The sequence below is a fragment of the Mirounga leonina genome, unplaced genomic scaffold (assembly GCF_011800145.1).
Source record: "Mirounga leonina isolate KUSES-001 unplaced genomic scaffold, KU_Mleo_1.0 Mir_200, whole genome shotgun sequence".
NCBI lineage: Eukaryota > Metazoa > Chordata > Mammalia > Carnivora > Phocidae > Mirounga > Mirounga leonina.
The window spans coordinates 13,512,735-13,528,679 of NW_023270503.1; the positions used below are offsets into that span (position 1 = coordinate 13,512,735).

The following is a 15,945-nucleotide window of genomic DNA, read 5'->3' on the forward strand; positions in this document are numbered from 1 at the left end:
AAACATTCTGGATATTAAACCTTTATCAAATATATGATTTATGAACATTTCCTCCCATTCTGTGGGTTGTCTTTTCACTCTTAGTGTTCTTTGATGTATAAGAGATTTTAATTTTAGTGAAGTTCAATTTATCTATTTTTTTTCTTGTTGCCTATGCTTTGGGGGTCATATTTAAGAAACCACTGCCAAATCCAACATCATGCAGATATGTCTCTATATTTTCCTCTAAGAGTTTTATAGTTTTAGTTTGGGTCTTTAATGCATTTTGAGTTAATTTTTACATACAGCATAAAATAAGGGTCCAAATTCATTCTTTTGCATGTGAATATTGTTTTCCCAGCACCTTTTGTTGGAAGGACTATCCATATAAATGTTGAGAACAAAAGGAACCAATTTAAACATAACTTGATATGTGCTATACTTTATACATGACAAATAATTTCAAAAAAGGAAATATGAGGAGCACTTAGCCAATTAATCAGTACTTATCAACAGTCTTATACTATGTGCAAAGCCTAATGGTGATTGCTGTAAGGGTAATAAATTTAAGGTACAGTCTATATTTTTTAGAAGCTTAAAATTTATTTGGGAAAGTAAGCCACTACACCAGCCAAGTTAACTAATTTAAGGCATGCATGGAGCCAAGCCAAATGAGCACTTCAGACAGTATGAACTATAGGAGTTGGAGGAGGCAATTATCACTGCCAGCTGCAATGGAAGTTTTTCTTTGTTGGCATTAGTGTTAATCCAGCCATGTAAACCATTTATCAAAGAACAAAAGCAAAACTGAAAACCAAAATCTATATACATGGTCTCTTTCTGGCATGTTCCCAGTATTTTGTTATTTTAATAATATTTGTCATCAGGGCACCTGGGTGGCTCAGTTGGTTAAGCGACTGCCTTCGGCTCAGGTCATGATCCTGGAGTCCCTGGATCGAGTCCTGCATCAGGCTCCCTGCTCAGCAGGGAGTCTGCTTCTCCCTCTGACCCTCCCCCCTCTCATCCTCTCTCTATCTCATTCTCTCTCTCAAATAAATAAATAAAATCTAAAAAAAAAAAAAATTTGTCATCAAAAGACTAATGTGGTCAAATTTATAAAACATATGCAACTAGTACAATGAATCTGTTTCCAGTATTTATAAAAGAATAACAGGAAATATGACAATTATTCCTGTCTTTCATATTCAACAAATTCAATATATGGCATTTCCTTTGTAATTCTTTTAAAATACAACACACTAGGTTATAGTATATATACTGTAACAGACAAATAACTTATACTAAAAATAAAGATAGTTTGAAAAAAAAAACACACCCAACATCCTTGCTAACATTTAAACAAATGTATTTGAAAACTCTGCCTCTTCTGTGGATTTGGTATTCATGCTCATTTTAGTTGAGATTTTTAAGCGATCTGTCCCATATATTTTATTTTATAAGACACTGTTAGGGGAAAAAAGTTACAGAGAACATACAACTTAATGAGTCCAAATGATAAAAAATATTCAAATGATAATAGAAAGTCTTTAGCAAAGGAACTATTCCTTAATGATACACACTTGAATGAATTTGGCACAATGAAAAAAAAAAGAATGCTTTGTATAGATTAAAATAATCTGCCACTGAACATACAGTCCAAAAGCTTCCCAAAATATACTTAAGCAAACCATAAAAGAATAATTGGTACAATTGAAAGTAAGATCACCATAGACAACCATATCGTCTGATACCTCCACTACAGTAAAGTTTGGTTTATTAAAAAATATCTGACCTTACTTCAGTATTATGAACAACTTAGAAAATGAAATAAGCCCTCTAAGAATAAACAGAGTATCTTGAATATAGGAGAGAGACAACATTTACCAACCTGGGTCTGATATATAACCATTTGCTATGTGTTTATCTATCTACATGTGTTTATTAACATTGGTAAAATTTTGCAAAGTAGTATAGTTGCATTATCCGTCCTCCTTTTCCCTCCTGTGGTCTACTTGGCATCCACTGCTTTGTGATACCCTTGGCTTCATGCCTTCCTTCTGAATGTCATTCATGAATAGGGGAAACTCTAAAGGGCTTCTCTTACTTGTAAGTGGATAACTGGTGACTTCATGAATTAATTATCTATTGACTTGCTAGGTAGATATATATTTGGACTCAATTTTAATGAGGTACAACAAAGTATCAAGATAGTGAGGTTAATTTTAGACAAAGATGAAAATGGACATCTTACCCACATGCAGGCCTCAATCCTAACTTTTGAGATGATGCTCCACAAAGAAATGGTTCCTTCAGTGCCCTCTTCATCTGGACAAATAATCTGATCAGGATAGGGTGGTTCGGGGAAATTAACTGAATTGCATTCATAAGCAGCTAATGTAACTGAAGCTATATGTGGACCCTATAAAACAAATATGAGAAACCTCTGATGAGAAATATTAAAGCAAAAGGAATTATCAATACACGTCATTTTAACAGTATCTTAATTACTATATGTAAATAGAAAAATCTTAGCTTTCATTTCTTTATTTTTATGGGGGGGGCAGCAAAGGGAGAGAGAGAGAATCTTAAGCAGGCTCCACACCCAGCATGGGGCCCAACACGAGGCTCAATCTCACTCTGTGAGATCATGAACTAAGCTGCAATCAAGAGTCAGATGTTTAACCAACTGAGACACCCAAGCACCCTGAAAAATCTTAGCTTTCAAAGAACAAGAATCTGGGGCACCTGGGTGGCTCAGTTGTTGGGCATCTGCCTTCAGCTCGGGTCATGACCCTGGGGTCCTGGGATCGAGCCCCACATTGGGCTCCCTGCTCAGTGGGGAGTCTGCTTCTCCCTCTCCCACTCCCCCGCTTGTGTTCCTTCTCTGTGTCTCTCTCTGTGTCAAATAAATAAATAAAATCTTTAAAAAATATATTAAAAAAAATAAAGAACACGAATCTAACTAAATATTTCAAGTTACAGTTGGTAATTTGAAAAAATAATACTTCTCAGAATTGCTTCCTGGCTTGCTTTTTTTAAAAAAAATTCAGATTTATTGAGGTATAATTTATGTATAGTAAGAGTCACTATTTGTATGTCTGTAGTTCAATGAATTTTGACAAATATATTCAACTGTATAACTACAACCAATCAAGGTATAGAATATTTCCATTGCTACAAAAAGTTTCCTCATGTCCTTTTGTAATCAATCTCCTCCCCCAACACCAGCCTCTAGAAACCTTATGATTTCTGGCTTTATTCTGATTTTATTTATCTATATTCCCAATTGTAAGAATGTTACAGCCTGTGATAGAAACTTCCTGTGCCCTATTCTTTTAGGCATAATTTGAGAATACCACTTTTTGTCCTTACTTAAAAACAGTTGGTGAAGTAACTACCTAACTTACCTCCCCCAAAGATAACAGATCCTTAAAACAAAAGTGTGGAACCAGTATCAGTGAGTTTTTTTTCTTTTTGTAAAGATTTTATTTATTTGAAAGACAGAGTGTGAGAGAGAGAGAGAGAGAGAGAGATCATGAGCAGTGGGGAGTGGTAGAGGGAGAAGCAGGCTTCCCGCTGAGCAGGGAGCCCGATGCGGGACTCAATCCTAGGACCCTGGGATCATGACCTGAGCCAAAGGCAGACACTTAACTGACTGAGCCACCCAGGTGCCCCGAGTTTTTCTTTTAAAGCAATTTTTTCTATGGAAGCTTTTGTGTTGCTGTGTACCTTTATTTTAAAATATTACAAAAATTAATAATCACACTGGTTAAAATGGATTAATATTAGATGTGTGATAAAGGCTTAAACACAATGGTTCCCAAGTGCACATGTATGCCAAGGTGAGGGGTCTGCATAAGAACCAAGTAGGGAGTTTACTAAAAATATAAATTCCTGAGGCAACTGGATGGCTCAGTTGGTTAAGTGTCTGCCTTCGGCTCAGATCATGATCCTGGGGTGCTGGGATTGAGCCCCACATCGGGCTCCCCGCTGAACAGGGAGTCTGCTTCTCCCTCTGCCCCTCTCCCAACTCATGCTCTCTCTCTCTAATAAATAAATACAATCTTTAAAAATATATATGTATCGGTCCCCTATGCATAGATTTATTCAATAGGTGGGGATGGGAACCTGTATGTTTTAAATAAGCTCCTTTAGAATTTCAAATAGGTTAGGTTCTAATAGGCTAGGTTTGGGAACCATTGGGAGAACAGTAAATTAAGGGTCAGAAATTAAACTTAGACAAAGTCACTTAACCTTTCTGGGCCTCAGTTTTACTCTTCTGCAAGGCAAAAGAATTAGACTCTTAGTTTTATCCAGCTCCAAAATTTAAAAACTCCAAATATAATCAAATATGTCAATAAAATCTAACAATTTCCAAAGTTCTCATGAGGTGTCACAGCTAAACCCTGGACATCCTTAACATGTTGCTCTAACACACAAGAGTAAAGCATACTGAGGACATAGTGGCCATAGCATAACTTCTAGAGCCAGATGTTCTGGTTCAGGTTCTGGCCTCTGTCACTTACTTTCTGAGTCTTGCTTTCCTAATCTATAAAATGGAAATCATCAAATACCTTCAGAACCTACATTCTGGGGATACTATAAGGTTTAAATCAGTCAACTCATATAAAGTACTCAGCTTAGAATAAGCCCTCAAAATGTACTAGCCATTAATTATTATGAAGAAAAATACTATATTTGTAGAATAAAATTTTATAGGATAATAAATAAAAAAATTTAAGTTATGTAAGTAATATAATATGAAATTATGTTATATATGTAAAAGGTACACATAATTTTATTCTCTCGCTCTCTCTATACATATACATATAGAGTAAGTGGTCTCTGTATATAAGAGAGCCTTTTTAAATCATAAGGTAAAAGAATTTGTGGTTCAGGGGCACCTGGGTGGCTCAGTTGGTTAAGCGTCTGACTTTGGCTCGGGTCGTGAGATCCAGCTCAGTGTCAGGCTCCACACTCAGCGCAGAGCCTGCTTAAGATTCTCTCTCCCTCTCCCTCTGCCCCCTCCCCGCCCTGCTCATATGTTTGCGTGTGTGTGCTCTCTCCCTCTCTAATAAATAAATAAATAAATAAATAAAATCTAAAAAATAAAAAAGAATTGTGGTTCAAAGACAAATGTGCACAAGATGCAACAATGAAAATAAAATATTAAAGACCTATTGCTATCAAGATAAAAGGTGATGGGGGCGCCTGGGTGGCTCAGTCGGTTAAGCATCTGACTTCTGCTCAGGTCATGATCCCAGGGTCCTGGGATCGAGCCCCAGGTTGGGCTCCCTGCTCAGGGGGGAGTCTGCTTGTCCCTCTTCCTCTGCCCCTCCCACCGCTTGTGCTCTCTCTATCTCTGTTGCTATCACTGTCTCTCTCTCTCAAATAAATAAAATCTTAAAATACTTTTTTTTTTAAAAGGTGATTTAAGGGGCGCCTGGGTGGCTCAGTCGTTAAGCGTCTGCCTTCGGCTCAGGTCATGGTCCCGGGGTCCTGCGATCGAGCCCCGCATCGGGCTCCCTGCTCTGCGGGGAGCCTGCTTCTCCCTCTCCCACTCCCCCTGCTTGTGTTCCCTCATTCGCTGTGTCTCTGTCAAATAAATAAATAAAATCTTTAAAAAAAAAAAAAAGGTGATTTAAAACAAAACTTTTTGTTGCATGTTAATAGGAAAAATATATTCATAAATCTAAGCTACATTTCTCCCTATATGCAACTGGTATGTGTTCAAATAAAATCTAAAAAATGAAGTTCTACACTTAGCACTGAATCAATTAATTATTCATTTTTTGGGCGCCTGGGTGGCTCAGTCACTTAAGTGTCTGCCTTTGGCTCAGGTCATAATCCTTGGGTGTGGGATTGAGTCCCGCATTGGGCTCCCTGCTCAGTGGGGAGTCTGCTTCTCCTTCTACCCTCCCCCCCCCGCTCGTGATCTCTCTCTCTCTCTCAAATAAATAAAATCTTTAAAAAAAAATTTTTTTTCTGTACCAAAAAATTCTATGTGAAGTTTTATAGTCTGTTCCTCTTTTCCTTGAGTTTTAATTCACAGAAATCCATAAACAGCAATATTTACATTTAAAAAATAATTACATAAATGCTTTTGATCAGTCACATTTTCCTTAAAAATTATGATTAACCATGAAATTCACAACTTCTTCTTTGAATACTACATGCATAAGAGATTTCACAGTTGGGGGAAAATTATTACTTTGTGATTATTTTTTTAAGATTTTATTTATTTATTCATTAGAGAGAGAGAGAGAAACAGCATGAGAGGGGAGAGGGTCAGAGGGAGAAGCAGGCTCCCCGCCGAGCCGGGAGCCCGATGTGGGACTCGATCCCAAGACTCTGGGATCATGACCTGAGTCGAAGGCTGTCGCTTAACCAGCTGAGCCACACAGGCGCCCTTACTTTGTGGTTCTTTTTTTTTTTTTTTTAAAGATTTTATTTATTTATTTGACACAGAGAGAGCAAGCACAAGTAGGCAGAGCGGCATGCAGAGGGAGAGGGAGAAGCAGGCTCTCCGCTGAGCAGGGAGCCCGATGTGGGGCTCGATCCCAGGACCCTGGGATCATGACCTGAGCCGAAGGCAGTCGCTTAACCAACTGAGCCACCCTGGCGCCCCTTACTTTGTGATTCTTAAAAAAAAAAAACCAAGTTTAAAGTTTGTGGAATTCAGAATAATTGAATTAGGTGAAAATTTTCTTACTGCACACATAGCTAAGTATAAGATGCAATTAAAAAAAAAACAATTTAGTTTCCACCTGTAATGTTTGAAAACACAAAAGAAAAATGTGATACCAGTAAGTAAACAGAAGAAATTCAAGGTTTTGTCCACGATATCCCCATACAATTGTCCCCTGTAAGATGTAGGAACAGTTTACACCTCAACTCTAGAAATGAACTCTCAGTGAACAAAAATTAAATGGTCCTGGATGCTAAACTAAGATTTCTGGGATACACAGGAAAGAAAAAACTACATTTCTATTCTTGAAATATAGATAAAATATGTACCTCAACAGATCAAAGACACTATCCAACAAGATAAAACACTTATTCATAGTTTCAATTTTAAGTAATTCTAAAAAGGGAAAATTTCAGCAATCTGATGAGAATTTTTTCCCTAAAGAAAGGACAGTTCATTCACACAACTAAACTGATATATACTTTCCATAACCACACTAATAAGTCATGATTACTCAGCCTTAGAGCAGATGTGGTGGTTCCCAGCAAAATGGACACAAATAACTCAGCTTCTTGTCCTTTGTTCATTCTCAAGAGCCCGTTTAGCCTGTACCTTGACATTTTAGTTTAAACTATGCTAACTATAAGAAACCTCACAAGTCGGGCGCCTGGGTGGCTCAGTTGGTTAAGCGACTGCCTTCGGCTCAGGTCATGATCCTGGAGTCCCAGGATCGAGTCCCACATCGGGCTCCCTGCTCGGCAGGGAGTCTGCTTCTCCCTCTCCCACTCCCCGTTTGTGTTCCCTCTCTCGCTGTGTCTTTCTCTGTCAAATAAATAAATAAAATCTTTAAAAAAAAAAAAAAAAGAAACCTCACAAGTTCTTTTCAACATTATAGGCTGATGGTTCCTAAATGTAACTGAGTTGACTGAAATAAAGATTAGTTTACAGAAGAAATACAAACATCAAAACTAAAAAATGGTTTTTTTGTTTTTTTTAAAAGATTTTATTTATTTTTTAGAGAGCGAGCGAGAGAGAAACAGCATGAGAGAGGAGAGGGCCAGAGGGAGAAGCAGACTCCCCGCTGAGCCGGGAGCCCGATGCGGGACTCGATCCTGGGACTCCAGGATCATGACCTGAGCCGAAGGCAGTCGCTTAACCAACTGAGCCACCTAGGCGCCCCTAAAAAATGGTTTTGATTAGAATAATTTTAAAGGTTACACATATTCAAACTACCTTTTAAGTTTATTTTCAAAACCTACAAGTTCCACTGCAATGTATCAAATATTTAAGAATCATATTTTAACCATACTAAATGAAAAAAAAAAGGGATAAAGACAAACAGCTATTGTATAAGTAGAAAAGGTTATCTGGACAGAACCACCATGAAACATATTTAAAAAAAAAAAAAAAACCCACAATGTACTGAGCAGGAAGTTACAGCTGTCCTGGGAGTATGCAGGTATTGATATGTATGAGTTAGAGGTCCTGGCCTTTGGTTGGGTGGTTTTGTCTCAGATCATGAAGTAAATGGTACAGACTTTTACATCTACAGTAATCTAGAAAACTGGACAAAACATATGGAACAATTCTTTTCAGGCATTGTACCACAGGCAGTACATGATTTCTGATGGCTAAGAGAAGGGATACAAATGAGGAAACCCTATGATGACTCTGGTTTTTCATCTGGAGACACATTTCATGTTTATAGCAAAATCCAAAGAGAAAGAGCCCAAGCAAAGCATGGTGGTCTTGGGGCAGCTGGCTGGCTCAGTCTGAAGAGCATGAACTCTTGCTCTCGGGGTCATGAGTTTGAGCCCCACACTGGGTGTAGAGATTACTAAAAATAATAAACAAACAAACAAAGCATAGCGGTCTTGCTGAGTTCAGAAGTAAATCCGAGTTTAGGGAGGCTGAGTAAATGAAATCTGTGGGACAGAATACTAATAAAGAGGGAGCTATGCAGAAAAAGAACTCTAGAAATATACACAAGGTCCCCTTGAGGCTCTGACATATAAAGCTGCATGGCAGGCTACAATGAGATTCCATTAGGCTAGGCAAAGTATAAGCAGCAGGAAAACAACTAACAGGGAGTTGTAAGCTAAACAATTCCTAGAGTTCACACAGGACTAGGAAACACTTGCACTTCAACCAGCTAAAGTGGAGAGATAGCATTCAGGGAAGAAGACCTTGGAAAGAGCCTAGAGTAACAGTTACTCCAGATAGGCCATAAAATGTTTTTTAAAAACCCTTAAACAGATCAAGCTGATCCATAGGTAACTTAACTGTCCACCAAAACAAAAAAATTGATGCTCTGCAAAGAAAGACAACAAAATCCATACAATCAACAATATAATACATGTCCAGCATCTAATAAGAAACAACTGTTCTGTGAAGCATGAAAATATGACCCATAACCGGAAGAAACATTAGTCAATAGAAACAGAAATGTCAGAGATAATGGAATTAGCAGACAAGAACCTAAAGACAGTAAATACAAGTATGTTCAAGGATCTAAAGCAGCAACTGACAAACTTCAAATATGGGCCAAATTTGACCCACACTAGTTTTATAGAGTTTCAAAGAATACAGCCATGTGCATTCATTTACATATCATGTCTGGCTAATACTGTGCTACAATGGCAAAACTGAATAGCTCTGAAAGACTCTATAGTCCATGAAGTCTAAAATAATTACTATATGGCCTTTTACAGAAAAAGTTTGTTGATACCTGATTTAAAGGAAAACATAAACACATGAGGAAAGAAATGAAAGTATAAAAAAATGGAACTTCTAGGGGTGCCTGGGTGGCTCAGTTGGTTAGGTATTTGCCTTCGGCTCAGGTCATGATCCCAGAGTCCTAGGCTTGAGCCCCATGTAGGGCTCCCTGCTCAGCAGACAGCTTGCTTCTCCCTTTCCCTCTGCTGCTCTCCCTACTTGTGCTCTGTCAAATAAATAAAATCTTAGGAAAAAAAAAAAAAAAGGAACTTCTAGGGTTGAAAATAAAGTATCTGTATAGAAAAATTCATTGGCTAGATTATTAATAGATTAGACACTACAGAAGAAAATATTAGAGACCTTGAAGATAGGGCAATAGAAAGTGTCCAAACTAAAGGATATAGAGAGTAAAGGCTATGAAAGAAATAAACCTCAGTAACCTGTGGAATAATACCAACCAGTCTACTATACGTGTAATTGGAATCCCAGAAAAGAGAGGAGAAGGTTTGTGTTAGTGGGGAGTGTGTGCAGAAAAATACCAATCCATCAACTCACAGATCTAAGAAACTCAACAAACCTCAGTCAAGACAAATACAAAGAAACAAAGAAAATAAAACTTAATCAGATCACTGAAAAGCATCATAATCATAATATAATCAAATTGCTATAACTCAATAATGATGAGAAAATCTTAAAAGCAATCTGAGAGATAAAGATAAATTATCTACAGGGAAATATAGACAAGACTTCTCATCAGAATAATGCAAACCAAGAGACAATGGAATTATTTCTATGAAGTGCTGAAAGGAAAAAAAAAAATCTAGAATCCAGGGAAAATATATTTTAAAAATGAAGATAACACAAAAACATTTTCAGACCAAAAAAAAAGCCAAAAAAATTTGTTCTACCAGATGAAAATTTTAATGTACACAAAGGAGTAAAGACTACTGGAAATATAAAAGACTTTTCTTACTCATTAAAAATCTCTTTAAAAATATCTAGCTGTCTAAAGTAAAAACTATGGCACATGTAGAAGTAAAATATATGACAACACCATATAGTATGGGAAGGAGAAAATAGAATATACTCTTGCAAAGCAGTTATATTACATATGCTAAAAAAAAAAAAAAGCTCAATCCAAAAAAAGGTAGGAAAAGAAGAATAAAAAATAGGTGGGACAAATAGTTTGAGGATACACTTAAACCTAACCATATATATTTTTTAATATTTTATTTTATTTATTTGAGAGAGAGAGTGAGAGAGAGAACACAAGAGGGGGTAGGGTCAGAGGGAGAAGGAGACCCCCCACTGAGCAGGGAGCCCGATGCGGGGCTCGATCCAGGGACTCCAGGATCATGACCTGAGCCGAAGACAGTCGCTTAACCAACTGAGCCACCCAAGCACCCTTATTAAACCCAACCATATTAATAACTACATTAATTATAAATGTACCAAACATACAAATGAAAAGGCAGAGAGTGTCAGACTGGATTAAAAACAAGACCTCAGTACATGCCATTTATAAGAAGCCCATTTTAAACATCAAGACCCAAAAGTAAAAGTAAAAGGATGAAAAAAGATAACTCATTTAAAATAATCATAAAAAATATGGAGTGGCCATATTAATATCAGATAAAGTAGGCCTGGGTACAGGGAATATTACTACAGGATGAATAAGGACATTTCATAATGATAAAATCACTAATTCCCAGGAAGACTGAACAACCCTAAGTGTGTAGGCACCTAATAACAGAGTGTAAAATACATAGAGCAAAAACTGACAGAACTGAAAGGACAAATAAACATCCCCAATTACAGCTGGAAATTTCAATATCCTTCTCTTATTAGTTGATAGAACAATTAAATTGACAACTAGCATGGCTACAGAACACCTGAACAATATGGAACACTCTACTCAACAATAGCCAAATCTATATTCTTTTCAGGGACACATGAAACACTCATCAAGATAGACCATATGATGTGATACAAAATGAATCTCGGTGCATTTAAAAGGATGTGCCATGCAGAAAGGTAAAGATCAATACAAGGAGCGCTATCCAAGGAAAAGTGGCAAGTGAAGGTTCTTGAAGGTTAATTTCTCCAGTTAAGGTCAGTATCCTTTAACCTATGAGGTGGTAATCAAAGGAAGCTAAACAGCTATATCTAGCCCAGACTGTTATTCCCCAGCAGAGGAAGCTCTATAAATTCCCTAGAGATCAAGTCACAAGTAACATTCACTAACTGTACTCATAACCCCCGAGAGTTCCTAATTAATGTCAATAGAAGTTCCTGTTAATGACGAGGAGGTTAAATGTTAAGATTGCAATGAAAAGTTAAGTTCTCATCAAAGAGGCAGTTTTAGGTTTTGTTTTTTTAAAATAATTCAGTATAGTCATTCTAAGTGAAGTCACCTCAATAAGATAGTTCAGCTATTCATGACATATCAGACATCTGGTTTTGCCTCATATATCTAGTCTCATGAGATGTATTACATTATATTTTCCAAAGTTTTGATCATGGAATAATTTGCCTTGTCTAGGATAAATGATGCTTGCTTGGCTAGGGAATAGTATGTCTGGGTGAGAGCAAAATCATAGTTAATTTGGGGGTAAAATTTCTTATAAGAGCAGATATAGGTATTTGTGGAAAAAGTGTTTTAACTTTTAAACTATTCTTTTAAGATAAATTTTAAGTTATATTTCTACAACTTAAGCTCTTTCATGAGTAGTGTATAAAAGGAAGTTTTAGTGACTGATTGAAAAAAATTTAACAGAGATAATTCTATGAGATCAATTTGTACTCTAACTTCAGGAATAGTAATATACCAAAAGTTCTAAGACAAATTTAGAATTTAAAAAATTGTCCTAAAGAGATAAAATATCATTCCTGAAATTATATGACCAAAAATACCCTAATATGGTAGTGAAGAGAAGTTATAAGTAGTGCCTGGATAGTAATGTAGTACTATTAAAGCCCCGAGAACGAAGTCTTGGTACTACAAACACAAATTAGGGTCTTTTGTAGGGAGGGTGTGGGATATTCACGTTAACCTCTGAAAAAAATTACATTAGTAAAATGACAAACTTGTATGTGCACTGCTGCTTCATTTAAAAAATGTTTTCTGCTTTTGAACTTTACTGTTGGATTTACTTGGGAGCCCTTGTTTCTTGCAGAGACATTTTTTTTTTAAAGGAAAAACCTAAAATGGTAATATTAATTAACTGTTAGCCTATTCAGCCACACCTCTTTATCAACCAAGATGAAGAATATGATATAATATTAAAAGTGCAGTATGTGTATGCATGAGTTTTTGTAAGGAAGATAAGGGGACAGACAGACATTCTTCCACCTTAGGCGGTTCCCTTAGAACTGATAAAACATTCCTAAAGACTAGAGTTGTTTGTACAACATCTGTAATGTCAATTCATAGCCTAATCCATCATCCATACACAGAAGTCAAGTGAGATCCCAAAGGCAAAATTTCCAATTAGTTTTGTCTGGAAACTTTAGGGCAAAGGTAATAAAATCAAGAATCCTGTGCTGATTCACTGGGAAAACATTTGTTTGCCATACTCCTTCACTAAGGAACAAAAGGAGTCAGTGGTTAGTCTGGAATGTGATTCATTAGGAATATCTGGGTGATAAATAAATGAAAGGAGATGACAAATGGTTGTACAACTTGCAAAACCTTTGTTTTCTTTAAGTTCGACTTTTAGGGGACTTTAAAAATACTTTTACAAACAGGAATTCTACTTTTCAAATTCTTTTAATCATTGCTTTTCTCATCATAGTCAGAAAACAACTTAAGGTTATGGTGTATAGCAAATCATTCTAGAAGGCTAGAGCATAAAATTATTAATTCCAAACGGGCATTGAAAAGTTTAACTAGTGTTTATATTATTTTTGTGAGGAAGGTCCCAAGTTTATAAATTAAGCCTCTGGTCCCTCTCTATAAAATATAGTATCATATGTCAAAAAGCAGTAATTTGGGCATTAATGTGGGTTTGTTTTCTGAATCTGCTAGTAACTTACTAGATATAATCAGACTTCTATCTCACATTCCTCATTTGATGAAAAGCCTACTACTAGTAGTAATAGTAGTAGTAGTAGTAGCAGCAGTAGCAGTAATAGTAATAATAATAATAATAATGCCTGCACAGCTTAGGTAACAGCAAGAATATGGGAAATTCTTTTTTAAAAAAGACTTATTTATGAGCGGGGGAAGATGGCGGCGGCCGTACCACAGCAGGCCTGGACCGTGGAGCAGCTGCGCAGTAAGCAGCTGCCCAAGAAGGACATTATCAAGTTTCTACAGGACCATGGTTCAGATTCATTTCTTGCAGAACATAAGTTATTAGGAAACATTAAAAATGTGACCAAGACAGCTAACAAGGACCATTTGGTTACAGCCTACAACCATCTTTTTGAAAGTAAGCGTTTCAAGGGTACTGAAAGTATAAGTAAAGTGTCTGAGCAGGTGAAAAATGTGAAGCTTAATGAAGATAAACCCAAAGAAACCAAGTCTGAAGAGACTCTGGATGAGGGTCCACCAAAATATATAAAATCTGTTCTTAAAAAAGGAGATAAAACCAACTTTCCCAAAAAGGGAGATGTTGTTCACTGCTGGTATACAGGAACACTACAGGATGGGGCTGTTTTTGATACTAATATTCAAACGAGTTCAAAGAAGAAGAAAAATGCCAAGCCTTTAAGTTTTAAGGTTGGAATAGGCAAAGTTATCAGAGGATGGGATGAAGCACTCTTAACTACGAGTAAAGGAGAAAAGGTTCGATTAGAGGTTGAACCAGAACGGCCCTATGGAAAGAAAGGACAGCCTGATGCCAAAATTCCACCAAATGCAAAACTCATTTTTGAAGTGGAATTAGTGGATATTGACTGAAACAGCAATGCTTCGGATATAAAGACACCAGCAACAATAAAACATGGCCTTGAAGAAACTTACGTAACTAATTAGAGCTGGTTACTATTGTAAGGGAAGAGTCAACTGGAAAATTCAAGAACTCCGATATTGTTTACCCAATCCCCAACTTTTAATATGTAATCCATTATAATTCCCTAAAGTTTGAAATATTTTACTACAGCTGTATAAAATACTGTTTAAGGAGAAATGACTTTCCTTTTACCTCATGTTGTAAACTAAAAGGCTCAATAAAAACATATTCAGTGTCTTGAAAAAAAAAAGATTTATTTATTTATTTTAGAGTGCCTGCACGTGCATGAGTGGGGGGAGGGGTAGAGGGAGAGAATCTTCAAGCAGACTCCTGGCTGAGTATGGGGCTCCGATCCCACCACCCACGAGATCATGACCTGAGCTGAAACCAAGAGTCAGAAGCTCAACCGACTGAGCCACCCAGGTGCTCCTATATAACATTCTATAGTAAAAAAGTATTATATGGTAAGTATAAAACTGCTAACCAAAACAAAAAAATGTAAATTCTATACTTCAAGCTCCCAAGTTATAAGGACACCCTGTTGAAGTCATTTTTATACTGAATTAATTCATAATATATGTTTTCTTTTTAAAAGATTTTATTTTTGGGGCGCCTGGGTGGCTCAGTTGGTTAAGCGACTGCCTTCGGTTCAGGTCATGATCCTGGAGTCCCAGGATCGAGTCCCGCATCGGGCTCCCTGCTCGGCAGGGAGTCTGCTTCTCCCTCTGACCGTACTCCCTCTCATGCTCTCTGTCTCTCATTCTCTCTCTCTCTAATTAAAAAAAAAAAAAAAATCTTTAAAAGATTTTATTTTTATATAATCTCTACAACCAACATGGGGCTCAAACTCACAAGATCAAGAGTTGCATACTCCACCCACTGAACCAGCCCCACACCCCTAGACATGTTTTACTTTTCTTCTCTAAACCTAAACAATTTTTGGTCATAAAGTTGATTTAAGTATTCACGAGAAGCGGACCACGTAATTATAGAGAACTTTAAAAAAGTTATTATAAGTTGTTTAAAATAGATATCCAACAGGATAGATTTCAGCTAAACTGAATCTCCTTACCTTTCATTTAAGCACACATTAATAAACAGTGATTTAAGGGCAGGAAGTTATCCAGTCTATGCATACCCCTTTTGTTTTGGGAAACCTGGCCCTACGTCCTGGAGACCTTGGTTTCTTCTTTTGATGTGGTGATACTCACAAGAGTTAATAGATGAGTCATTTCTTGGGGAAAGGCAGGGAAAAGAACTGATAATGCCTTCATCAAAAAAAACACAAACAGACCTTTTCTAAGAAGGGCCTGTTTGGTCTTCCCGCAAGAGCCCTGAATCACTGCATACTTATAGACAGAGTCATTATACCTATACAGAGCAGTATCAAGTTATACCAGAATCCTACTTTTGCCAATGTCTTCCCTGGTTTGTTTTTTTTTTTCCCTCTTACAGAGAGATAGACAGGTGAGCTATGAAGCAAGAATCAGAAGTCAAGCAGGAAAAAACTAGAGGGCTTGGCTAACAATTTTTTAGAAGAATTATTCTACCTCATGGCATTAAACAATTATTATAATATTTCTTTTACTGAACCTACTTCACTATTTC

General features: G+C 36.8%; 2 protein-coding genes across 9 annotated transcripts in view; one reads left to right on the forward strand and one right to left on the reverse strand.

Annotated features, from left to right (window-relative positions):
* Nucleotides 1-15,945, reverse strand: part of VMP1 (vacuole membrane protein 1) — a 139,307-nt gene that overhangs the window by 75,851 nt on the left and 47,511 nt on the right. For 6 of the 8 annotated variants that reach the window (XM_035026707.1, XM_035026709.1, XM_035026710.1 and 3 more), the window contains one exon: nt 2,231-2,398. The exons of the other annotated variants lie outside the window; for them this stretch is intronic. In XM_035026707.1, coding sequence (XP_034882598.1) covers nt 2,231-2,398 — 168 coding nt within the window. The remainder of the gene's footprint in view (nt 1-2,230; nt 2,399-15,945) is intronic. 8 annotated transcript variants of the gene reach the window in all.
* Nucleotides 13,605-14,582, forward strand: LOC118024681 (peptidyl-prolyl cis-trans isomerase FKBP3-like). Its single transcript, XM_035026716.1, has one exon. It carries the CDS (start codon nt 13,611-13,613, stop codon nt 14,283-14,285), a length of 675 nt encoding a protein of 224 aa, XP_034882607.1. The 5' UTR covers nt 13,605-13,610; the 3' UTR covers nt 14,286-14,582.